At 52.5% G+C, this 26,182-nt stretch overlaps 1 protein-coding gene and 1 long non-coding RNA gene across 2 annotated transcripts; one reads left to right on the forward strand and one right to left on the reverse strand.

Moving 5' to 3' along the window:
* The first annotated feature begins 6,706 nt into the window (after positions 1–6,706).
* On the forward strand, positions 6,707–25,121 carry CKM (creatine kinase, M-type). The gene is made up of 8 exons (XM_064381161.1): positions 6,707–6,812; positions 9,893–10,103; positions 12,269–12,423; positions 14,133–14,265; positions 19,824–19,995; positions 23,006–23,129; positions 23,895–24,084; positions 24,621–25,121. Exons 2-8 carry the CDS (start codon positions 9,911–9,913, stop codon positions 24,797–24,799), a joined length of 1,146 nt encoding a protein of 381 aa, XP_064237231.1. The 5' UTR covers positions 6,707–6,812; positions 9,893–9,910; the 3' UTR covers positions 24,800–25,121.
* Positions 14,419–20,183, reverse strand: LOC135276736 (uncharacterized). The gene is made up of 3 exons (XR_010344250.1): positions 20,095–20,183; positions 16,615–16,747; positions 14,419–14,548 (listed from the first exon to the last, which is right to left on the reverse strand). It is a non-coding gene; the product is annotated as an uncharacterized LOC135276736 (long non-coding RNA).
* Positions 25,122–26,182: the final 1,061 nt, after the last annotated feature.

Below are 26,182 nucleotides of genomic sequence, written 5' to 3' on the forward strand. Positions count from 1 at the left end.
TCAGCCTCTCAAGTAGCTGGGATTACAGGCACACGCCACCACACCTAGCTAATTTTGTATTTTTAGTATTTTAGTAGTTTCTCCTTGCTAGTCATGCTGGTCTCGAACTCTTGACCTCAAGTGATCCGCCCGCCTCGGCCTCCCAAATTGCTGGGATTACAGGCATGAGCCACCATGCCTGGCAAGAATAGTTTTCTTGGAGGAGAGACATTCACTTGGAGGGGACACGAGGGAGTTTCTTTGGGAACTGGAAGTCGTCATTTGATCCTGGTGATGGTTATTCACATGTACACATATGTAAAAGTTCACTGATATTCAGATTAGGGCACTTTACTGAATATAAATTATGCCTGAGTAAAAAGAGTAAATTTGAGGAAAAAAATAGGAATAAGGGTGACCATCCATACACTCCAAATGTAACAGTTCCAATATAAAGAATACATTTGAAATGATAACAGAATGTAAAAACAGGCCAGGTATGGTGACTCACACCTGTAATCCCAACACTTTGGGAGGCTGAGGCAGGAGGATTACTTGAGGCCAGGAGTTCAAGACCACCCTGGGCAACAGAGCAAGACTGTGTCTCTACAAACAATACAAAAATTGGCCGGGCACGACGGCTCACACCTGTAATCCCAGCACTTTGGGAGGCTGAGGCAGGAGGATCACTTGAGGCCAGGAGTTCAAGACCAGCCTGGGCAACATAGCAAGACTGTGTCTCTACAAACAATACAAAAATTGGCCGGGCACGACGGCTCACGCCTGTGATCCCAGCACTTTAGGAAGCTGAGGTGAGCAGATCACGAAGTCAGGAGATCGAGACCATTTGGCCAACATGGTGAAACCCCATCTCTACTAAAAATACAAAAATTACCTGGACATCCCTTGGTGTACACCTGTAGTCCCAGCTACTTAGGAGGCTGAGGCTGAAGAATCGCTTGAACCCAGGAGGCAGAGGTTGCAGTGAGCCAAGATTGTGCCACTGCACTCCAGCCTGGCAAGAGTGAGACTCCATCTCAAAGGAAAAAAAAAATGAGGCAGGACAGGTTGGGAGCCATGAAAGACATTATCTTATTCACCACCCACCACCCCATGGTGGGTGGACTCTATCCAGCTGATTATGGGGCTTCAGGCCTGGCCTGGCTGTCCAGGAACAGAAAGGAGGAATGGTCAGGGCCTCAACCCCTCAGCCCTACGGCTGGCCTTGATTTACAACTTGTCTTCTGTGAATCAAATGGCCTCGTAAATGGCCAGGTTTGGGAAAGGGATTTGAGGAGTGGGTGGCGGAGGGCGTTACAAGGTGGTGGGCCATGGGGGTGGAGTGTTGCCTTCCCAGAGTCTCTCCTGGAGGTGGCAGCCTCTTCCTGAGGGTAGGGACAGAGACAGATGAGATGCTTAAGAATAAGACAGGGATTGAGGGCAAGACTGCCTTGGGAATGGAGGGAGAAGAGTGTAGGCTGGAATTCCAGTTATACTGGCTGTGACCTTAGGCAACTCCCTTGCCCTTTCTCGGCCCCAGCGTTCCTCCTCTGTGAAATGGGGCTTCGACATGAAGAAGGGGGGATCAGGAAGAGATTAGGAAGATGAGCTCCAGGACTGACAGCCTAGTCCAATCTGGTTCTGCTACTTCCCTGCTGTGTGACTTTGGATAAGTGTTGCAACCTTTCTGGGCCACCCTTACTTTCCTGATTTGTAAAAACTGCAGTAACTTCTAGATTCCCAGAAGGAAAGTAAAATTTTTTTTTAAATGGCAGTACCCACTTCATAGGACTGTTGGAGGATGAAACTAGTGAATACCCATTAAAGTGCTTGGACCCTGAAGTCAGACTGCTGGGGTGATGGGAGGTGGTTCGGGGAAGTGGGTACACCAGAGCCTGATGACTGGAAGAGATCTTGGGCTGACAATACAGTGTGACCTTGGGGAGAAGCCTGAAAGTTATTTTCTTCTTCTTCTTCTTTTTTTTTTTGAGATGCAATTTTGCTCTTGTTACCCAGGCTGGAGTGCAATGGCGAGATCTCGGCTCACTGCAACCTCCACCTCCCGGGTCCAAGTGATTCTTCTACCTCAGCCTCCCAAGTACCTGGGATTACAGGCATGCGATACCAGGCCCAGCTAATTTTGTGTTTTTAGTAGAGACAGGGTTTTCTCCATGTTGGTCGGGCTGGTCTCGAACTCCTGACCTCAGGTGATCTGCCTGCCTTGGCCTCTCAAAGTGCTGGGATTGCAGGTGTGAGCCACCGCACCTGGCCTGGAAGTTATTTTCACTAAAGCCTGAATCCATTCTCAGCAGCCTTGTGCCTATTTGATTCCCAGTTCTGCCCCCTTCCAGCTGTGTGACTTTGGGCAAGTCACTTAACCTCCCTGAGCCTTATTGTTGGGAATGTTAAATGAGTCAACCTATGTAAAGCACTTAGCACAGTACTTGACATATAGGTGCACTCAGTAAAAGTTCACTGTCGGGGCCTGGCATGGTGGTGTGCGCCTGTAGTTCCAGCTACTCGGGAGGCTGGAGTGGGAGGACTGCTTGGGCCCTGGAATTGGAGGCTGAAGTGCACTATGAATGAGCCTGTGAATAGCCAGTGTGCTGCAGCCTGAGCAACAGAGCCAAACCCCATCAAGAACCCATGTCTAAAAACAGACAAACAAATAAACAAAAGTTAATAGGGTAGACACTGTGGAGTGGCTGGTGTTTTGTTTTTGTTTTTTTAGATGGAGTCTCGCTCTGTCGCCCAGGCTAGAGTGCAGTGGCGCAATCTCAGCTCACTGAAACCTCTGCTGCTTGGGTTCAAGTGATTCTCCTGCCTCAGCCTCCCGAGTAGCTGGGATTACAGGCACCTGCCACCACACCCGGCTAATTTTTGTATTTTTAGTAGAGATGGGGTTTCACCATGTTGACGAGGCTGGTCTCCAACTCCTGACCTCAGGTGATCCGCCAGCCTGGGCCTCCCAAGGTGCTATTACAGGCATGACCACCGCGCCAGGCCTGGAGTGGCTCTTTAACGTCCATGATAACCTCCTTCTAGCACATTCTCCTGTCAATGAAGAGGCTGGAAAGCAGAGGGAAAGTGGTTCTGGGGCCCGAGTAGTGTTCCTTCAGCCCTTCCAGCGATTTTATAAATGCCTAATATATGATATCAGAGTCCTTTCTATTTCAGCTGGGGAGAGGTTACTGTCGCCTACATTTGACAGATACGGTTACTATTATTTACTTAGTCAACAAATGCTCATTTACCTTGAGGGCACTGGGGAGCCATGGCAAGCTCTGAGCAGGGGAGGTCAGCAGGCAGGGTTTAGGTGGAGTGGGAAAGACTGGGACAGGAGTCCAGAGAGGAAGCTGGGGCAGTGGATGTGGTCTCGAGCTAGTGTGGGCAGTGGAGGAGCAGAGGTCGGATGGACAGATGGGCTCTTGGGGGTGGGATGAAGATACGTGATGAGGGTTGTAAAGCTCCCCAAGGCCAATTGCTTCTTTTATTCATTTTATTTTGAGACAGAGTCTCACTCTGTCACCCAAGCCAGAGTACAGTGGTGTTAGCTCACTGCAATCTCTGCCTCCCGGGTTCAAATGGTTCTCCTGCCTCATCCTCCCAAGTAGTTGGGATTACAGGTGCCTGCCACCACGCCTGGCTAAGTTTTGTAATTTAGTAGAGACGGGGTTTCACCATGTTGACCAGGCTGGTCTCGAACTCCTGATCTCAGGTGATCCACCCGCCTCAGCCTCCCAAAATGCTGTGATTACAGGCATGAGCCACAGTGCCCAGCTGGGCGATTGTTTCTTTAAGACTCAAAGCAGAGGGAGCTCATGACACAAGGTGCTGCTGGAGCGTTTGATTGGCTCAGTCCAGTCACTGGGCTGGACCATTGCTGCAAGGGATTCTGGGAAATTGAGTTTCTGACATCTTCAGCTTTTCCAAAGGAGGCAGGATCACAGTGGGGAATCCCCAAACATAGAACGGGCTTCTGACAATGTGTGGCTAATAAGAGTGTGAAAGGGGCCAGATCGGGTGGCTCATGCCTGTAATCCCAGCACTTTGGGAGGCCGAGGCAGGCGAATCACCTGAAGTCAGCAGTTCAAGATCCACCTGGCCAACGTGGAAACCCCATCTCTACTAAAAATACAAAAATTAGCCTGGCGTGGTGGTGGACGCCTGTAATCCCAGCTATCTGGGAGGCTGAGGCAGGAGAATTGCTTGAACTCAGGAGGTGGAAGTTGCAGTGAGCTGAGATTGTGCCACTGCACACCAGCCTAGGTGACAGAGCAAGACTCCACCTAAAAAAAAAAAAAATCAAACCCTCCCACAAGGTATGGCTGGGCTGTTCCACCCAAAATATGTGTGGCACGGATCCAGTCTCTTCTGCTTATGACCCTCAGTGTCTCCTGTCAATCTCACAGTGGGACGATGATGATGATTTTGTGGGTATTTAGTAGATGTGTATATTTATGGGTACATGAAATGTTTTGATACAGGAATGCAATTTGCAATAATCACATCATGGAGAAGGGAGTATCCATCTTCTCAAGCATTTATCCTTTGTGTTACAAACAAGCCAATTATGCTCCTTTAGTTATCTTATTTTAATTAATTAATGTGTGTGTGTGTGTGTGTGTGTGTGTGAGACAGGGTCTCACTCTCTTGCTCAGGCTGGAGTGCAGTGGCTCGATCACAGCTCACTGCAGCCTCACTGCCTGGGCTCAAACAATCCTCTCACCTCAGCCTCCTGAGTAGCTGGGACCACAGCTCCACTCCACTATGCCCAGCTAATTTTTGTAGTTTTTGTATTTTTGCAGAGATGAGGTTTAGCCATGTTGTTGAGGCTGGTCTCGAACTCCTGGGCTCAAAGAATCCTTCCTCCTTGGCCTCCCACAGTGCTGGGATTACAGGCACCAGCCACCCCGCCTGGCCCATTTAACAGGTCAATCACGATGGAATTAAAACTCCTCCCACAGCCCCTAGGGCGCCATGGGTCTGCTGCTGTGCCCCATCCAACCTCATCTTCTTCCTCGCATCTCTCCTTGGCCCCGTCTGCTCCAGCCCCCTGGCCTCCTTCCCTCTGTCCTCAGATATGCCCAGCCACTCCCACTTCAGCGCCTTTGCACCTGCTGTTGTTCGCAGATTCACACATGGCTGGCTCCCTGCTCTCCTTCAGGTCTCTGCTCAGATGTCACCTTCCCAGAGAGGCCTGCCTCGGCCTCCCCTGCGGTGCCGTCCCCTCGTCTGTGACCCTCTTGCTGTATTGCCTCCAGAAGGGCAGGGGTTTCGTGTTTTGTTGTAGCCTCAGGAAGCGCCTGACAGATCAGTCTCTAGCCCAGTTCCATTTAGTTTTCTGGGCCTCAGTTTCCATAACCATGAAAGAGACCCTCGCCAATCTGAGTTTGCTGTGAAGGGGCTGGGCCCCTTCTCCCCTGCCCCACTCAGATCAGGCGTCTAGGGGAGAGGCAGAGAGGCTCTCTTTCTCTAAGCCAGTCCTCACGTGCCTGGGAAGGTATGAGGTGAGGACTGGAGACCCAGGAAACCCTGGGTGAGGGAGGAACCCAGAGGGAAGGGACATTCTTTTTTTCCTCGCAATCCTGGGAGCTCTCTGGAGGAGGAGACCCGATCAGCCTGCAATCTTGGCGCACCCCAGGAGGAGAAAGCAGCTTCCCCTATGCGGTACCCTCTTCCACAGAACCCCCTTCTCAGCCCTTGAAGTCCTTGGTCACAGCCGAGGCGCGAGGAGCGCTTGCTATGCCCAGATCCGCGCGAGTGCGAGTCTGGCGCCCGCGCTCTGAACCACGTCGCTGCCCAGCCCCCTTCCCGGGGGGGTGCGGGGAGCTGCCACTCAGGGCCCCGTGGCTGCCCTTGTAAGGAGGCGAGGCCCGGGGACACCCGAGACGCCCGGTTATAATTAACCAGGACACGTGGCGAACCCCCCTCCAACACCTGCCCCTGAGCCACCCCAAACCCAGCGCCTTCACAGAGGAGGAGACAGCAAAGCGCCCTCTAAAAATAACTCCTTTCCTGGCGGCTGAGACCCTCCCTGTCCCCCGCGCAGCAGAAATCTCCCAGTAGCACCGAGGGGGCAAGGGTTAAGCAGGGGGAGGGTGATCACCGCCTCCCACCCCAGCCCTGAGTTTGAATCTCCCTAACTCGGCCAGCCTCAGTTTACCCTCCACTCAGTCCCTAGGAGGAAGGGGCGTCCAAGCGCAGGTTTCTGGGGTTAGACTGCCCTCTACCGCAACTGGGCTTGCTTGGACCCTCCCTATAGGTGGTGGCAGCAGGCGGCCACTCAGCCTCTCCCGGCCTCTGCTTCCTCCTGCTCCCAGGGCACCCGGTCCTCCTGGAGCCACGGCATGGTTCCCCGAGATGCCGCTGGGACTGGGCTAGGGGTGAGGGCCCAGGGGCACACACAGGAGGGGCTGGTGGCTGGAGGAGACTCAGGGGCCAGGGGAGGGTGGCTTCTACGTGCTTGGGATGTTCCCAGCCACTGTCCCGTGTTCCCGGCGGGGGGCCAGTTGTTCCCACCGCCAGCCCGACTCAGCACTTGGTCAAGGAATCAGCGTGCTGGGGGGGCTTGGGCCCAGCCCCTGGGGCGGCTTAGCCCATACAAGGCCACCGGGCTGGGCGCAAGGCATGCCTGGGTTCGGGGTGGGCATGGTGCCCGAGCAGGGAGGTGAGAGGCTCAGCTGCCCTCCAGGACTCCTCCCCGGGGACAGTTCCTCCCAGCCAATAGCACAGCCTGGGTCCCCCTATATAAGGCCATGGCTGCAGGCCCTTCCTTTGGGTTAGTGTCACCTCCAGGATACAGAGAGCCCCCTTCAGCCCAGCCCAGCCAGGTACTGCATGGGACGGGAATCTGGGTGGGGGCCAGAGAGGGGGAGTCTCTGTGGGTGCCAGAGGCTGTCTCAGCTCGGGAAAGGGCCTGTGGGCCACCCCCTGCCCCACCAACACCCTCCTTTACAAAGGCAGGCTGGTGCGTGGGAAGGCTGACCTCTGTGTCTGGGAGTCCCCTCCATCTGTGAGGCCGCCTGAACCCCCCGCTGGGACTTGCCATTTCTTCAGCTCAAGTCTTGGGTTACGGGGAGGGATCCCAGAGATGAAAGGGGTCCTGACAGCTGCCAACTGTCACCCCCTGCAAGGGGCTGCTGAGCCAGGCCCGTGTTGATTACAGTTTGTCACCAGCGCTGGCGCCACCAGCCGTGGGAGGTGTGTCTGTGTGTCGCCCGGCAGAGTCTGCAACAGCAGGTGTTGTGGGCTTCTTTGCGATTACTGCCGTGTGGGTCCCTGTGACCTTGTATCTGACTTGGTAGCTGACACAGGAGTGCCTCTATCTTGGGTGTGTCCCTGAGCTTGGAAGTGTGACTGTGTGACTTGGTTTACAGTGTGATCTGGGGAGTGTGCGCTGGTGGGGGTGTGTGGCTCTGGGGCTTTCTGCTTGTGTCTCTTGGGGGAGGGTCACCCACCTTGCCTCAGTGCCCTCTCTTGGGGTGTCCCTGGCAGGGATTGGGGGAGCATCCTCTGAAGGGCAGGGGTCTGTGCTGCCAGCCCGGGTTGTCCTTGAGCCCCAGGGCCTGGACTCATGTCCCCCCAGCCACCCTGGCCCACCTGTCTCGGGGCCTGCTGACTTGGTGCAAGCCGAGCCCCGGAATGTGGGGGTGGGGCCGGGCGGCAGCTGGGGGTGGGGCGGCAGGCTGCTGCCAGATCCTAAAAATAACCACCCTGGACAGCAGTGCCCAAGGTCTTTGGCGGGTCCCTGCTCCCCTTCCAACCCTTAGCTCACTGTGGTCCCAACTTCCCTCCCCGAGTCCCACCTGCTTCCCATCCCCCTCTCCTACCGCTGCTGGAGGTCCCTTCTCCTTTCTGGGTCCAGTGAATAAAATAATACTAACAATAGGACTGGGCGCCGTGGCTCACACATATAATCCCAGCGTTTTGGGAGGCTGAGGCGGGAGGATCCCTTGAGGCCAGGAGTCCCAGACCAGCCTGGGCAATATAGTGAGACCCCACCTCTACGAAAAAAGTAAAACAATAATAACAGCCACCAGGGTTCCAGGCTCCAACTCCATGTCAGGGCCTGTGCTCAGCCAACCCCATGGCCAAGCTCAGAAGATCCTGGCAATCCTATGGGGCAGGCTCAGTTCACAGGAGACAGAGGTCCAGAGAGGCCTAGTGACTGGCCTGGAGTCACACAGCAGGGAAATGGCATAGGTGGGATTTGAACCTGGCTCTGATGATCCAGAGGCTGAGCTTCTCTTCCCTGCTGAGCCCTGTGGGAGAATTGTCAGCAGACAGAGGTGCGGGCCGCCACCCGGCTCTCCCCTAGCCCCAGCCCCTGGTCTTTGGATTGGTAATCCGAGAACCTGCTCACATACTCACTCCCAGCAGTACCCTCACCTCCACCTTTTCACCAGCTCCTCCCACGAACTAACAACAGGCCAGGTGTCATGGCTCAAGCCTGTAATTGCAGCACTTTGGGAAGCCAAGGTGGGTGGATCACTTAAGGTCAGGAGTTCAAGACCAGCCTGGCCAACATGACGAAACCCCATCTCTACTAAAAATACACACACACACACGCACACACACACACACAAGTTAGCTGGATATGGTACACGCCTGTAATCCCAGCTACTCGGGAGGCTGAAGCAGGAGAATTGCTTGAACCTGGGAGGTGGAGGTTGCAGTGAGCTGAGATGGTGCCACTGCACTCCAGCCTGGGCGACAGAGCGAGACTCCATCTTTAACATAATAACAACAATAGCTAAGTGAAATAATGCTTATTGTGTACTAAGCACTGTTCCGAGAGCTATACCTCCGTTCACACATTCAATCCTTTCAACACTCCCATGCGCTGAGTGCTCTTATGATCCTCATTTTCCAGATGAGTAAATTGAGGCACAGAGAGGTTAAGCAATTTGGCCCTGGTCACACAGCTAGTTGTGGTAGCAGAGCTGGGAATCAAACCCGGGGCCAGTTCCAGAACCCACACTTCACCCATGCATGGTATTTTTCCAGCCTTGGGGTGGGGCCTGTTTTCCACTTGGGGAAACTGAGTCTCCAGCAAGAAGGACTAGTTCAGGCTCACCCAGCTGGGATGTGGCAGAGCCGGGCTGCTGACCTGAGACTCCAGATGCCTTCCTGCTGAGACGTAGGGGCTCAGAGAGAGAAATTCCCTTGCTCCAGGTCACACAGCCTGCCTGACCTCAACGCCTCACTCGGTTCTCTTGCTGCCGTCTGCAAGATGCGAGCCAGGCCGGGCGCAGTGGCTCACGCCTGTAATCCCAGCACTGTGGGAGGCCGAGGTGGGTGGATCACTTGAACCCAGAAGTTTGAGACCAACCTGGCCAACCAGTAGAGATGGTGAGAACCCATCTCTACTAAAAATACAAACAAACAAAAAAAAAATTAGCTGGGCATGGTGGCATGTGCCTGTAATCCCAGCTACTTGGGAGGCTGAGGCAAAAGAATCACTTGAGGCTGGGAATGGTGCTCACACCTTAATCCCAGCACATTGGAAGGCCGAGGCTGGTGGATCATAACGTCAGGAGATCGAGACCATCCTGGCTAACAAGGTGAAACCCCATCTCTACTAAAAATACAAAAAATTAGCCGGGCGTGGTGGCACGCGCTTGTAGTCCCAGCTACTCAGGATGCTGAGGCAGGAGAATCCCTTGAACCAGGAAGCAGAGTCTGCAGTGAGCCGAGATCACACCACTGCACTCCAGCCTGGTGACAGAGTGAGACTCCGTCTCAAACTAAATAAATAAATAAAAAGAATCACTTGAACCTGGGAGGTGGAGGTTGCAGTGAGCTGAGATCTCGCCACTGCACTCCAGCCTGGGTGACAGAGCAAGACTCTATCTCAAAAAAAAGGAAAAAAAAGATGCGAGCTAATCTTCCCCCGCCCCCTGCCCCTCAGGCCTCCTAAACCACCACCATGCCGTTCGGAAACACGCACAACAAGTACAAGCTGAATTACAAGCCTGAGGAGGAGTATCCCGACCTCACCAAGCACAACAACCACATGGCCAAGGTGCTGACCCCCGAGCTCTACAAGAAGCTGCGGGACAAGGAGACCCCATCTGGCTTCACCCTAGACGATGTCATCCAGACAGGCGTGGACAACCCAGGTGAGCCTCCCCGGCAGAGCACAGAAGGGGCTACGTGGGGGCTCCGGAGGCTGCCGGCCAGGCCCCACTCCCACTGCCCCTGAGTGGGGGCCTCAGTTTTCTCATCTGTAAAATGGGGCTGTTGTGAGAATCAATGAATTAATATATGTAAAGGGAGTCTGGGCACGGTGGTTCACGCCTGTAATCCCAGCACTTTGGGAGCCCGAGGCAGGTGGATCACAAGGGTAGAAGTTCAAGACCAGCCTGAGCAACATGGTGAAACCCCGTCTCTACTAAAAATACAAAAACAATTAGCTGGGCGTGGTGGCATGCAACTGTAATCCCAGCTACTCAGGAGGAGGCTGAGGCAGGAGAATCGCTTGAACCCAGGAGGCAGAGATTGCAGTGAGCCGAGATTGTGCCACTGTACTCCAAGCTGGTGACAGAGCAGAGCGAGACTGTGTCTCAAAAAAAAAAAAAAAAGGCTTGGGACAGTGTGGAATACACAGCAAACCATGCAATAAACATGCATGAGAATCATGTGAGACCCCTGAGGAGATTGGTTCATCTCCCGAACCTCAGTCTCCTCATCTGAGAAATGGGCACCCACGTTGTGAAAACACAAGGCAATGCCTGTGCAGTGCTGAGAGTGGCATCTGGCGCTAAGTGAGTGCTCGAGTCCTGACAGCTGGGCTGGGTGCAGTGGCTTGTGCCACTAATCCCAGCACTTTGGAAGGCCCAGGTAGGAGGATCACTTGAGGCCAGGAGTTTGAGGCCAGTCAGGCAACAAAGCAAGACCCTGTCTCTACTAAAAATACAAAAAATTGGGTCAAGCGCAGTGGCTCATGCCTGTAATCCCAGCACTTTGGGAGGTTGAGGCAGGTGGATCATGAGGTCTGAAGTTCAAGGCCAACATAGTGAAACACTGTCTCTACTAAAAATACAAAAAAACACAAAAATTAGCTGGGCATGGTAGCGGGTGCCTGTGATCCCAGCTATTTGGGAGGCTGAGGCAGGAGAATCGCTTGAAACTGGGAGGCAGAGGTTGCAGTGAGCCGAGATTGCACCATTGCATCCAGCCTGGGCAATAAGAGTGATACTCCGTCTCAAAAAAAAAAAAAAAATTAGACAAGTGTGACATGGGCTTGTGATCCAAGCTACGCAAGAGGCTGCAGTGGGAGGTTGGCTTGAGCCTGGGGGGTGCAGGTTGCAGTGAGATCGCGCCACTGTACTCCAGCCACAGACTGAGACCCTGCCTCAAAAAAACCAAAATCTGACAGGGGATGTTATTCATGTTAGGGCTGTTTCTCAAAGGACACCTGCAGAGGCGAGGCGAGCTGGGAGGGGGAGGAGGTCCTGGTGCCCCTCGCATCCAGCTCACCGTGTGATGGAGGGAGAGGCCCCTCTCTCCTGGACTCTGTTTTTCCATTTGGGAAATAAGAGGGTCTTCCAAGTGTCTTACCCTCCTGGCCCTCTGTGGCAGCTGGTAGTCTGAGAACCTAACAGCATTTCAGGCTGACATGTCATGACTTTGGGTGCTAATGTTTTCAAAGTGCTGATGTCTTTAGCGCCATGTACCCTCCGAAGCTCGCCTTCCCCTTTGACCTTGCCCTGGATTCATTCTCTCCCACCTTGACCCCTCCCAGCCACCTTGACCTCTCCCAGGTACCTTGACCTCTCCCAGCCTTCCCTCCCGGTTCCCACCAGACCTCAGTCTTCCCCTCTCTCTCTCTTTTTTTTTTTTTTTTTTTTTTGAGATGGAGTCTCACTCTGTCACCCAGGCTGGAGTGCAGTAGCTCATCTCAGCTCGCTGCAACCTCTACCCACTTGGTTCAAGCAATTCTTGTGCCTCAGCTTCCTGAGTAGCTGGGATTACAGGCGTGCACCCCACACCCAGCTAATTTTTATATTTTTAGTAGAGATGGGGTTTCATCCTGTTGGCCAGGCTGGTCTCAAACTCCTGACCTCAAGAGATCCACCTACCTCAGCCTCTCAAAGTGCTGGGATTGCAGGCGTGAGCCACTGCTCCTGACCCTTAGTCTTCTCAATTCCTACCCAGAGGTACTGAATGCACCCCACCCCCACCACCCCGACACACACATGTGCACACAGTCTCCACTGAGCCCACGAGCCCAGGTCCCGCTTGCTGGGGACAAGCACCTCTGACCTCACCCCCACCCCTCCAGGTCACCCCTTCATCATGACCGTGGGCTGCGTGGCTGGTGATGAGGAGTCCTACGAAGTGTTCAAGGATCTCTTTGACCCCATCATCTCAGATCGCCATGGGGGCTACAAACCCACGGACAAGCACAAGACTGACCTCAACCATGAGAACCTCAAGGTTGGTGTCTGCATGGGAGGGCAGGGCCCAGGGTGGGGAGGAAAGAGATCACAGGAAAGGTGGGGGGAAGAGAGAAATGCAGAGATGGAGAGAGAGGCAGAGGTGGACACAGATGTGGAGAAGCAGAGAGATGGAAAGAGAGAGGGATGCTGGGAGGTCGAGAGCGGATCACCTCAGTCGAGGTAAGGTCAGGAGTTCAAGACCAGCCTGGCCAACATGGCAAAACTCCATCTCTAATAAAAAAGTACAAAAGGCCAGGCGTGGTGGCTCACGCCTGTAATTCCAGCACTTTGGGAGGCTGAGGCGGGCAGATCACAAGATCAGGAGTTTGAGACCAGCCTGGCCAACGTAGTAAAATTCCGTTTCTACTAAAAATACAAAAAGTAGCCGGGCGTGGTGGCGCGCACCTGTAATCCCAGCTACTCAGGAGGCCGAGGCAGGAGAATTGCTTGAATCCAGGAGGTGGAGGTTGCAGTGAACTGAGATCATGCCACTGCGCTCCAGCCTGGGCAACAGAGTGAGACTTGGTCTCAAAAAAATAAACTAAAATAAATAAATTAGCTGGGCATGGTGACATAAGCCTGTAATCCCAGTTACTCAGGAGGTGGAGGCAGGAGAATTGCTTGAACCCAGGAGACGGAGGCTTCAGTGAGCTGAGATTGTGCCACTGCACTCAGCCTGGGGGACAGAGCAACACTTCATCTCAGAAAAAAAAAGGAAAGAGAGAGGGACAGAGAGACACAGAGACAGCCAAGTAGACAGAGAGACACAGGGAAGGGAGAGGGAGAAGAAAGGAAGAAAAGCATCTAGAAAAGGGAGAGGCATGCTGGGCGAGGCGGCTCACGCCTGTAAGCCCAGCATTTCGAGAGGCCGAGGTTGGCGGATCACGAGGTCAGGAGTTCAAGACCAGCCTGACCAACATGGTGAAACCCTGTCTCTACTAAAAATACAAGAATTAGCCGGGCGTGGTGGTATGCACCTGTAATCCCAGCTATTTGGAAGGCTGAGGCAGGGGAACTGCTTGAGCCCAGGAGTTTGAGGTTGCAGTGAGCTATGATGGCACCATTGCACTCCAGTCTGGGCGACAGAGAGAGACCCTGTCTCAAAAACAAACAAAAAAAGAAAAAGAAAAAGAAGAAGAAGAAAGAAAGGAAATACGCAGGCTGTGCGAGGTGGGCCACGCCTGTAATCCCAGCACTTTGAGAGGCCAAGGCGGGCAGATCACTTGAGGTTGGGAGTTCAAAACCAGCCTGACCAACACGGAGAAACCCCATCTCTACTAAAAATACAAAATTAGTTAGGCATGGTAGCGCATGCTTGTAATCCCAGCTACTCTGGAGGCTGAGGCAGGAGAATCATTTGAACCTGGGGGACGGAAATTACCGTGAGCCAAGATCGCGCCCCTGCACTCAAGCCTGGGTGACAGAGCAAGACTGTATCTCAAAAAAAAAAAAAAAAAAACCCCAAAAAACAAAAAAGAAATATATAAAGACGGGGAGAGAGAGGCATAGAGAAAAACAGAGATACCAGATGGGAGACAGAGAAGGGAGAGACGGAGCCCAGGTGTGGGTGGCGGGGAGAGGCTCTGCACACCCATCAGTGAGGACGCAGCGGGCAAAGGAAGCCACAGAGACACTGGGGGAGCATCTGGGGAGACGTGGGCTTGCTGGAGGGCGTGGCTCGGTCCTGATCTCCCACCCACTCTCCAGGGTGGGGACGACCTGGACCCCAACTACGTGCTCAGCAGCCGCGTGCGCACCGGCCGCAGCATCAAGGGCTACACGCTGCCCCCGCACTGCTCCCGCGGTGAGCGCCGGGCCGTGGAGAAGCTCTCCGTGGAAGGTGAGCGCCCCCACCCCGTCCACCGCGGGCGTCACCCAGCCCTGGCTCTCTTCCTCCCTGGGCAGGTCCCCGGGCCTCTTGGGCACCCATTTTCTAAAGCAGGGGAGGAGCCTGGTAAATCCTGGGGGCTTGGGGAGTGGTGCGGGCTGTCAGCATTACCTGCTGTGTTGGAGATCTGGGGGCGCTGTCCAGACTCAGCCCCTGAGAAGACCCACGCAGGCACCTGGCTGCCTCTGCGTCCTGCCATCTGTTCATCCGGCACACATTTCCAGGGGTTCTTGCCCTGTGTGGGGAAATGGGGGTCCCTCACTATTCTCATAGAGCGTTCAGCTGGTGGGGAGACGAGGAAATTCAGAAGCCCACAGATGAACAAGATCATTCCAAAGTGCCATGAAGCGAAGAAATGGGTGTGGCAGAGAATGATGGAGGCAGCCACCTCAGAAGGGAGGCGTTGAGGCCGGGCGCGGTGGCTCACAACTGTAATCACAGCAGTGCGGGAGGCCTAGGAGGGAGGATCGCTTGAGCCCAGGAGTTCAAGACCAGACTGGGCGACATAGCAAGACCCCATCTCTACAAAAAATACAAAAATCAGTTGGGAGTGGTGGCACGCACTTATCACCCAGCTACTCGGGAGACAGGTGGGAGGATGGCTTGAGCCCAGGAGGTCGAGGCTGCAGTGAATCGTGATTGCACCACTGCACTCCAGCCTGGGTGACAGAGCGAGACCCTGCCTCAAAAACAAAAAGAGGCCGGGTGCAGTGACTCATGCCCGCAATCCCAGCACTTTGGGAGGCCAAGGCAGGCAGATTACCTGAGGTCAGGAGTTTGAAACCAGCTTGGCCTACATGGTGAAACCCCATCTCTAATGAAAATACAAAAATTACACAGGTATGGTGGCGCATGCCTGTAACCCCAGCTACTCGGGAGGCTGAGGCAGGAGAATCACTTGAACCCGGGAGGCAGAGGTTGCAGTGAGCTGAGATTGCACCACTGCACTCCAGCCTAAGCGACAGAGTGAAACTGTCTCAAAAAAAAAAAAAAGAAAAAGAAAAAAAATACTTGAAGAAGTTGATAATAAATGTAGTGCAATAATTAGGAAGTGCTGGTTCTGAGTACTTACTACCTCTGTTTTAAATATGATGTATTTAGGCTGGGCATGGGTGGCTCACGCCTATAGTGCCAGCACATTTTGAGTCTCAGGTGGAAGGACTGCTTAAGCCCAGGAGTTCAAGACCAGCCCCGGCAACCTGCTGAAACCCCATCTCCAAAAACTACAAAAATTAGCCAGGTATGGTGGTGTGCACCTGTGGTCCCAGCTACTCCAGAGGCTGAGGTGGGAGGATTGCTTGAGCCAGGGAGGTCCAGGCTGCAGTGAGCCGAAATCACACCACTGTACTCTAGCCTGGGTGACAGAAGGAGACTCATCTCAAAATAAATAAATTAATTTAAAAATTTAAAAATAATTTATTTAGATATAAAGTTTGCATATTTGATCTTAACTGGGTATAATATGGTATGCGGTATGTGGCATAGTGTATAGTATATTACAGGCATACCTCACAGACATCGTGGGTTTGGTTGCAGACCACCACAGTGAAGCAAATATCACAAAAAAGCCAGCCACGCAAATTGGTTTGCCAGTGCATTTAAAAGTTATGTTTGGCCGGGCAAGATGGCTCACGCCTGTGATCCCAGCACTTTGGGAGGCCAAGGCGGGTGGATCTCTTGAGGTCAGGAGTTTGAGAACAGCCTGGCCAACATGGTGAAACCCCGTCTCTACTAAAAACACAAAAATCAGCTGGGTCTGATGGCACACACCTGTAATCCCAGCTACTCAGGAGGCTGAGGCAGGAGAATCACTTGAACCCGGGAGGCGGAGCTTGCAGTGAGCTGAGATTGTGCCACTGCACTCCAGCCTGGGCAACAAGAGTGAGACTCCATCTTAAAAAAAAAAGTTATGTTTACCCTATACTGTAGACTATTAAATGCACAACAACATTATGTCTAAAAAATAGTATATACTGGCCAGGTTCGGTGGCTCACGCCTGTAATCCCAGCACTTTGGGAGGCCCAGGTGGGTGGATCACAAAGTCCAGAGATCAAGACCATCCTGGCCAGCACAGTGAAACCCCGTCTCTACTAAAATACAAAAAAATTAGCCTGGTGTGGTGTTGCATGCGGTAATCCCAGCATTCAGGAGGCTGAGGCAGGGGAATTGCTTGAACCTGGGAGGCGGAGGTTGTAGTGATCTGAGAAAAGTACATACCTTAATTTTAAAATGCTGCTAAAAATGCTATGATCACTTGAGCACCCAACTCAAGTTGGAATCTTTTGTTGCATAGGCCTTACCTTGATGTTGATGGGCTGCTGACTCATCAGGGCGGCTGTCGTTCAAGCTCGAGATGGCTGTTCAATGCCTTCCTTCCTTCCTTCCTTCCTTTTTTTTTCTTTTCTGAGACAGGGTCTTGTTCTGTTGCCCAGTCTGGAATGCAGTGGTACGATCATGACTTACAATAACCTCCAACTCCTGGGCTTCAGTGATCCTCCCATGTTGGCCTCCCGAAGTGCTGGCCTTACAGGCGATAGCCACAGCGCCTGGCCAGCAGTAATATTTTGAAAATAATCTCTTTTTTGACACGGAGTCGCACTCTGTCTCCCAGGCTGGAGTGCAGTGGTGGAATCTTGGCTTACTGTCACCTCCGCCTCCTGGTTCAAGCAATTCTCATGTCTCAGCCACCCGAGTAGCTGAGACCGAGGGTGTGTGCCACCACGCCCGGCTAATTTTGTATTTGTATTTGTATTTTTTTATTTTTTTTGAGACGGAGTCTTGCTCTGTCATCCAGACTGGAGTGCAATGGCACAATCTCAGCTCACTGCAACTTCCACCTCCTGGGTTCAAGTGATTCCCCTGCCTCAGCCTCCTGAGTAGCTGGGATTATAGGCACCCGCCACCATGTCCTGATAATTTTTATATTTTTAGTAGAGATGGGGTTTCACCACGTTGGCCAGGCTGGTCTTGAACTACTAACCTCTGATGATCCACCCGCCTCGGCCTCTCAAAGTGCTGGGATTACAGGCATGAGCCGCCTCGCCCAGCCTAATTTTGTGTTTTTAGTAGAGATGGGTTTTCGCCATGTTGGCCAGGTTGGTCTCAAGCTCCTGATGTCAGGTGATCTGCCCGCCTCCGCCTCCCCAAGTGCTGGGATTACAGGCATAAGCCACTACACCTGGCCTGTTAAGCTTTTGATTTAAATCTTGACTCTTTCTTTCACTTGAACACCTCGAGGCCATTATAGGGTTAATTGAATTGGCCTGATTTCAAAATCGTGCGTTTCAGGGAATATGGAGGCTCAAGGAGATGGGGAAAGAGGAGGGAACAGCCGGTCAGTGGCGCAGTCAGAGCACACACAACATTTATGCATTAAGTTCACCCTTTTATATGGGCAAGGTTGGTGGCACCCCCCCAAAATGAAAACAGTAACATCAGAGATCACTCATCACAGATCACCATCACAGATACAATAATCATGAAAAAGTCTGCAGTCCTGTGAGAACTACCCACATGTGACACACACACACACACACACACACACATACACACACTGGCAAAAACGGCTCCAATAGACCTCCTGGACAAAGGATTGCCACAAACCTTCAATTTGTAAAAGACACAATATCTGGCCGGGCGCGGTGGCTCACACCTGTAATCCCAGCACTTTGGGAGGCCGAGGGGGGCAGACCATGAGGTCAGGAGATCGAGACCATCCTGGCCAACATGGTGAAACCCCCGTCTCTACTAAAAATACAAAAATTAGCCGGGCGTGGTGGTGTGTGTCTGTAATCCCAGCTGCTCGGGAGGCTGAGGCAGGAGAATCACTTGAACCAAGGATTCAGAGGTTGCGGTGAGCTGAGATCGCACCACTACACTCCAGCCTGGGTGACAGTGAGACGCAGTCTCAAAAAAAAAAAGACACAATATCTGCAAAATGCAATAAAATGAGGTATGCCTGTATATTATATGAATATGCATAAAATATATAAATACTATAGATTTATTACACATATGCACAAGTATATTCATTATATGCATATTTTATACATATGAATATATACAAATAAACACACAATTTTTTTTTTTTTAGACAGAGTCTCACTCTGTCACCCAGGCTGGAGTGCAGTGGTGAAATCTCAGCTCACTGCAACCTTCACCTCTTGGGTTCTAGTGTGATTCTTGTGCCTCAGCCTCCTGAGTAGCTGGGATTACAGGAACATGCTATCATGCCCGGCTAATTTTTTATTTTTAGTGGAGATGGGGTTTCACCACGTTGGCCAGGCTGGTCTCGAAATCCTGACCTCAAGTGATCCTCCTGCCTTGACCTCTCAAAATGCTGGGATTATAGGCATGAGCCACTGTGCCCGGCCTACAATTTCTTTTTTTGAGATGGAGTCTCACTCTGTCACCAGGCTAGAGTGCAGTGGCGCGATCTTGGCTCACTGCAGCCTCCATCTCCCAGGTTCAAGCGATTCTCCTGCCTCAGCCTCTTGAGTAGATGGGACTACAGGTGCGCACCACCACACCCAGCTAATTTTTTTTTTTTTTTTTTTTTTGGATTTTTAGTAGAGACAGGGTTTCACCATGTTGATCAGGCTGGTCTTGAACTCCTGACCTCAAGTGATCTGCCTGCCGTGGCTTCCCAAAGTGCTGGGATTACAGGTGTGAGCCACTGTGCCTGGTCTACAATTTTTTTTTTTTTTTTTTTTTGAGATGGAGTTTCGCTCTTGTTACCCAGGCTGGAGTGCAATGGCGCGATCTCAGCTCACTGCAACCTCCGCCTCCTGGGTTCAGGCAATTCTCCTGCCTCAGCCTCCTGAGTAGCTGGGATTACAGGCACACGCCACCGTGCCTAGCTAATTTTTTTGTATTTTTAGTAGAGATGAGGTTTCACCATGTTGACCAGGATGGTCTCGATCTCTTGACCTCGTGATCCATCCGCCTCGGCCTCCCAAAGTGCTGGGATTACAGGCATGAGCCACCACACCCGGCCTACAATTTTTTTTTTTTTTAAGATGGGGGTCTTGCTATGTTACCCAGGCTGGATTCGAATTCCTGGGCTCAAGTGATCCTCCTGCCTTAGCCTCCCCAGTAGCTGTGACTACAGGCTCGTGCTGGTGCACCTGGCTACCACTCTATTTTATAATAATTTTTACTAATGGCCCCTCAAAGTCCTGAGACTTCAGCCATCTGTCTTGCCAGCCATTAAGACCAGGCACCAGCACACTGTGGCCTGCAGGTGGACTGGATGTGGGGGTCCCCTGGGGAAAGGGGCGGGTCTATTTTCTGGCTTGAGCACATGGTGTGGCTGGCTGCTCCTGGGCAGACGGGGGAAACAGATTTTGGGGAACGAGCATGGGTTTAGACACAGGGTTCAGGTGCCTTTAGGACGTCCAGGGGGCCAAGGTCCAGGCCCATTAGGAGCAGCAGCATGGGGGACCCTGGGCCTCCATGCCCTGGCTGAAATGGGACAGGCTGCTGACCACCCTCTCGTGTGTCCCCATAGCTCTCAACAGCCTGACGGGCGAGTTCAAGGGCAAGTACTACCCGCTGAAGAGCATGACGGAGCAGGAGCAGCAGCAGCTCATTGATGACCATTTCCTGTTCGACAAGCCCGTGTCCCCGCTGCTGCTGGCCTCTGGCATGGCCCGCGACTGGCCCGATGCCCGTGGCATCTGGTGAGACCCCTCCCCACACCCTGGCTTCCTCTTCCCCCAGCCTCGTCCAGTCCCTCAACGGCCCTCCTCACTCCTCCACCAAAGGCAAGGCCATCTTACATGACTGTGATCTTCCAGATGCCACGGAAAATGATCTTGCTCTCTGCCCCTGAGTATCCTGTGGTCTGTGTGTCAGATTTTGGGAAACCTGGACCGGAGAAATGGTAGTTAAGAACTTAGACTTGGCCGCCACAGTGGCTCATGCCTGTAATCCCTACGCTTTGGGAGGCCGAGGCAGGCAGATCACTTGAGGTCAGGATTCTGAGACTGTCCTGGCCAACATTGTGAAACGCCATCTCTACTAAAAATAAAAAAAAATTAGCTTGGCATGGTGGCAGGTGCCTGTGAACCCAGCTACTTGGGAGGCTGTGGCAGGAGAATCGCTTGAACTCAGAAGGTGGAGGTTGCAATGAGCTGAGACTGTGCCATTGCACTCCAGCCTGGGCTAAAAAACAACAACAGAAAAGACCCAAAAAGAACCTTAAACTTGACTGGGCACAGTGGCTCACGCCTCGCCTGTAATCCCAGCACTTTGGGAGGCTACAGCAGGAGGATTGCTCATGCCCAGGAATTCTAGTCCAGCCTGGGCAACATAGGGAGATCACATCTCTACAAAAATTAAAAAACGTAATAATAATAGGCCAGGAGCGCTGGCTCATGCCTGTAATCCCAGCACTGGGAGGCCAAGGCGAGCGGATCACGATGTCAGGAGTTCAAGACCAGCCTGGCCAACATGGTGAAACCCCCGTCTCTACTGAAAATACAAAAATTAGCCAGGCATGGTGGTGCACACCTGTAATCCTAGCTACTCAGGAGGCTGAGGCAGGGAGGCAGAGGTTGCAGTGAGTGAGATCTTGCCACTGCACGCCAGCCTGGGTGACAGAGCAGACCCTGTCTCAGAACAAAAACAAAAAAAAGCCAGGCGTGATGGCTTACACCTGTGGTTCCATCTACTCGAGAGGCTGAGGATTGCTTGGGACCGGGGGGTTGAAGGTTACAGTGAACTGTGACTGAGGCACCGCACTCCAGCTGCCCTGTCTCAAAAATAAGAACTTAGACTTGAACCATTCTCCCTGAGTTCACATCCCATCTCTGCCATTTACTAGCTTTCCTAGCTTTGTGACCTTGGGCAATTTATTTCATTTTTCTCTGCCCCAGTTTCCCATCTATAAGATAGGGATCACAATAATTTGTAGCTTCTGGTGTTCTTGGGAGGATTAAATGTGTTAATTTATGTCAAGTGTTAAAAGCAGTGCCTGGCGCACACTAAGTGCTCAGCACATCTTGGTTATTCGCCTTATCTTTATTATAAACTATTATTGCTAGACTTGCTTTGACTCTTTTAATCCCTGATTCGGATAGTCAAAGATTTAAAAAGATTTTTGTTGGGCACGGTGGCTTACGCCTGTAATTCCAGCACTTTGGGAAACTGAGGCGGGCGGATCACGAGGTCAGGAGTTCGAGACCAGCCTGGCCAGCATGATGAAACCCTGTCTCTACTGAAAATACAAAAAGCCAGGTGTGGTGGGGTGCACCTGTAGTCCCAGCTACTCGGGAGGCTGAGGCAGAAGAATCACTTGAACACGGGAGGCAGAGATTGCGGTGAGCTGAGATCCCACCACTGCACTCCAGCCTGGGCAAGAGAGTGAGACTCCATCTCAAAAAAAAAAAAAAGATTTAAAAAGATTTAGAAAACTAAGGTTTCAATCGACAAGAGGAGCCTGGGTGCTAAGATATACAGATGGGATGATTCTAAGATTTCAAGATTCTAAATCTTTTTAGGTTTTAAGATTCCACTCATTTCAAATTCTGCGATTCCATAATTTGAAGCATTTTCGGATTTTTTTTTTTTTTTTTTAGAGACAAGGTTTCAGCATGTTGTTCAGGCTGATCTTGAACTCCTGACCTTATGATCCACCTGCCTCAGCCTCCCAAAGTGTTGGGATTACAGGCGTGAGCCACCGCGCCCGGCCCTTTTTTTTTTTTTTTTTTTTTGAGATGGACTCACCCTATTGCTCAGGCTGGAGTACAATGGCTCGATCTTGGCTCACTGCAATCTCCGCCTCCTGGGTTCAAATGATCACCTCCGCCTTCTGAGTAGCTGGGACTACAGGCATGCGCCACTGTGCCCAGCTGGTTTTTGTATTTTTGGTAGAGATGGGGTTTTGCCATGTTGCCCAGGCTGGTCTCGAACTCCTGACCTTAAGTGATCTGCCCACCTCAGCCTCCCAAAGTGGTGGGATTACAGGTGTGAGCCACAGTGCCCACCCTCAGATTTTTTTTTGAGATAGGGTCTTGCTCTGTTGCGTAGGCTGGAGCACAGTGGTGGGATCATACCTCAGTGCAGCCTGGACCTTCCAAGGCTAAGTGATCCTCCACCTCAGCCTCACGAGTGGCTTGGACTACAGGCGTGTGTGCCACCACGCCTGCTAATTTTTTAATTTTGTAGATATGGGGGTCTTGCCATGTCGCCCAGGCTGGTCTTGAACTCCTGGGCTCAAGTGATCCTCCGGCCTTGCCCTCTCAAAGTGCTGGGATTACAGGCATGAGCCACCGCACCCAACCATTTCCAGATCTTAATATGTTATGCTCTAAGATCCCGCTTCCGAGATGCTAGGATTGGGAGCTAACACAGTGCGATGGGAAATCCTACATCAGGATTTCCAAGATGTTATCAATTCTGATTCCAAGCTTCTGTTTGTCAAACTTCCTGAGAGCCCAAGGATCTGCAACAATGCTGTTCAAAGATTTAAGCCCCTAAAAGTCCTTGATCACAGGATTCAAGGTTTTTCAGGTCCTGTGACGTTAGAGTCTACAGGTTTAAGCTTCTACGTTTGGAGGAGGCAGATGTCACCCACTCCCAACCCTCAGGCCCGCCTCCCCCGGGCGGGGGGCCCAAGTCTAGGGAAGGGGTGGGAATGGGTTCCCGCGGAGCTGACACCTTGGCCTCTTGCTCGGCACCTTCCTCTAGGCACAATGACAACAAGAGCTTCCTGGTGTGGGTGAACGAGGAGGATCACCTCCGGGTCATCTCCATGGAGAAGGGGGGCAACATGAAGGAGGTTTTCCGCCGCTTCTGCGTGGGGCTGCAGAAGGTGGGTGTCCACTCTTCGCTGCCGACTTCTGACTCCACCTGGAACGCCCCACCGGCTTTCCGAGGCCCCGCCCCTTGCCTATACTAAGCCCTGCCCCACCCACTTTCCAGGGCCCTGCCCCCCGGATCTGGCTTCACCCCCATACCAAGCCCCGCCCCTCAAAACAAGCCCCACCTGCTTTCCAGGGCCCCGCCCCTGGACCTAGCACCACCCTACGCCCAAGCCCCGCTCTTAAGGACCCTCTTTCAGGCCGGGAGCGGAAGCTCAGGCCTGTAATCCCAGCACTTTGGTAGACCGAGGAGGGGAGATCACTTGATGTCAGGAGTTCAAGACCAGCCTGGCCAACGTGGTAAAACCCTGTCTCTACTAAAAATACAAAAAAAAAAAATTAGCCAGGTGTGGTGGCGCGGCGCCTGCAGTCCCAGCTACTCGGGAGGCTGAGGCAGGAGAATCACTTGAACCTGGGAAGCGGAGGTTGCAGTGAGACGAGATCACGCCATTGCACTCCACCCTGGGTGACACAGCGAGACTGTCAAAAAAAAAAACAAAAAACCCGCCTTTAAATCGTTCTTAGTCCCTGCCTCCTCAAAATCTTGCCTTGGTCACCGTTGTCTAGCCAGTACCCTCGGAATCTCCTACCTCCTGGTTCCCTCCGAATCCCATCTCCACCCACGTTCCCACGCCTGTCCGGACCCTGTCCATGTGGCGGGTGCATTTGGAGGTGCCTGCTGGCGCTGATCCCTGGTCCTCTCCCCACAACCTCAGATCGAGGAGATCTTTAAGAAAGCCGGCCACCCCTTCATGTGGAACCAGCACCTGGGCTACGTGCTCACCTGCCCATCCAACCTGGGCACCGGGCTGCGTGGAGGCGTGCATGTGAAGCTGGCGCACCTGAGCAAGCACCCCAAGTTCGAGGAGATCCTCACCCGCCTGCGCCTGCAGAAGAGGGGCACAGGTGCGACTCCCACATCCTCCGCACCACGATGGGTGGGGCGGGCCCTTTGCGGGAGTGGGAAGGGAGCCTGAACAGCCCCATGAGTTCTGGGTATCCAGCAAGGGCTGACCGTCTGGGAGCCTGCATTTCTTCCTCGTAAAATGGGCATCAACACGCCCATGTCATAGGAGTCAATGAGGGATTTTCATGATTATATAATATGCATTGCATATGCCTTGCACCTCTCGAGGCCTCAGTTTCCCCATTTATAAAGTGAGGAGGGGTCAGGATTCGATCCCAGGCCGCCTGGCTCTGGAACCCACTCTCTCACCCACTATACTATATTTTCATGTTGGATAATTGAGTGGTGTGTTACCTTATCTAAATCCAGAGACTCGTAAGCCCATGAATAGACAGGCATTACCTGTGTGCAGGTAACCTGTTACACAGTAGCCACTCAACACATGCAGCTGTTGCATTTGGCACGGGGACCACCACGTCCCAGCCCCTCTGCAACCTTCGCTGTCTCCTCATGCCCCTGTCCCTTGCTCCCACAGGTGGCGTGGACACAGCTGCCGTGGGCTCAGTATTCGACGTGTCCAACGCTGATCGGCTGGGCTCGTCCGAAGTAGAACAGGTGCAGCTGGTGGTGGATGGTGTGAAGCTCATGGTGGAGATGGAGAAGAAGCTGGAGAAAGGCCAGTCCATCGACGACATGATCCCCGCCCAGAAGTAGGCGCCCTGCCCACTCGCCACCGACTGCTGGAACCCAGCCAATGGGAGGGCCTGGCCCACCAGAGGCCCGCCCCCACTCCTTGCCCCGCCCCCTTTCCCGGAATCCCACCCTATGATGGTTCTGTCTTCTGGGGGCTCTCTCCACCCTTCTCAGACTTACAGTTTTCAACCAGAGTTCCAACCAGTGGCCTCCATCCTCCGGGTTCTGGCCAATGAAAAATCTCCCTGGCAGGGTCCTCTTCTTTTCCTAGAGCTCCGCCCCCAACAGAGCTCTAATTAACGGAGCTCACGCAAAGCAATAAATAAAAGCAATGGTGGCCTTAGCTTTGTGCAATAGTTATTCAGGGAGGAAGTGTAATTGGCCACTGTGTGGCCTCGGAGTGGTTTGTGCTGTCTAGGCATGTACTAAAAATGTCTTATCCCAGGTCTAAAATGAGGCAAAGTTAGGGCACAGAATCTAGTCCAAAAATTAGAAGGCTTGGCCGGGCGTGGTGGCTCACGCCTGCAATGCCAGCACTTTGGGAGGCCGAGGCGCGTGGATCACCTTAGGTCAGGAGTTCGAGACCAACCTGACCAACTTGGAGAAACCCTGTCTCTACTAAAAATACAATTAGCCAGACATGGTGGCAGGCGCCTGTAATCCCAGCTATTTGGGAGGCTGAAGCAGGAGAATCACTTGAACCGGGGAGGCGGAGGTTGCGGTGAGCTGAGATCATGCCATTGCACTCGAGCCTGGGCAACAAGAGCAAAACTCTGTCTCAAAAAAAATAATAATAAAAGAAGAAGAAGAAAGAAGAAGGAAGAAGAAGAAGGAGGAGGAGGAGGAGAAGGAAGAAGAAGAAGAGGAAGAAGAAGAAGAGAAGAAGAAGAGAAGAAGAAGAAGAAGAGGAGAAAAGGAAAGGAAAGGAAAGAAAAAAAAAGAAATTAGCAGGCTCTACGGGGAATCTGAGACCCCAAGAGGCACTGAGCCCAGTATCACTTTCCCAAAGCATGGGCCCTTTCCAACTCTAGCTTTGAATTAGCCATGCTCAGATCTCAATCCCAAGGTCTACGCTGGGGAGGAATGCAGCCCAGTGGAATGTCTGAGGCTTGAATTTAGTCCAGGGGGTCTCCAGTTTGAGACCTCCCATGCAGCTCATCACATATACCTCTATCCTGATTCTCACTGGTCTCCTTCTGTCCAGTCTGACTTCATCCCTCTGTTGCTGCTGCCAGTCTTTTGAACATCCCTTATTATTTAATTAATTTATTTATTTAGAGATGGAGTCTCGCTGTCACCCAGGCTGGAGTGCAGTGGTGCGGTCTTGGGTCACTGCAACCTCTGCTCCCAGGTTCAAGCGATTCTTCCACCTCAGCCTCTCAAGTAACTGGGACTACAGGCGTG

The sequence above is a fragment of the Aotus nancymaae genome, unplaced genomic scaffold (assembly GCF_030222135.1).
Source record: "Aotus nancymaae isolate 86718 unplaced genomic scaffold, 86718_ANA_hifiasm-v0.15.2.pri h1tg000028l, whole genome shotgun sequence".
In the NCBI taxonomy this organism is placed as follows: Eukaryota; Metazoa; Chordata; class Mammalia; order Primates; family Aotidae; genus Aotus; species Aotus nancymaae.

What these genes read in the sequence shown, in the direction of transcription:
- CKM (XM_064381161.1), top strand. Translation starts at nt 9,911, where the DNA reads ATGCCGTTCGGAAACACGCACAACAAGTACAAGCTGAATTACAAGCCT. An exon ending in GACAGGCGTGGACAACCCAG is followed by an intron (nt 10,104 to 12,268) that starts GTGAGCCTCCCC and finishes CCACCCCTCCAG; the next exon opens with GTCACCCCTTCATCATGACC. An exon ending in TCTGCGTGGGGCTGCAGAAG is followed by an intron (nt 23,130 to 23,894) that starts GTGGGTGTCCAC and finishes CCACAACCTCAG; the next exon opens with ATCGAGGAGATCTTTAAGAA.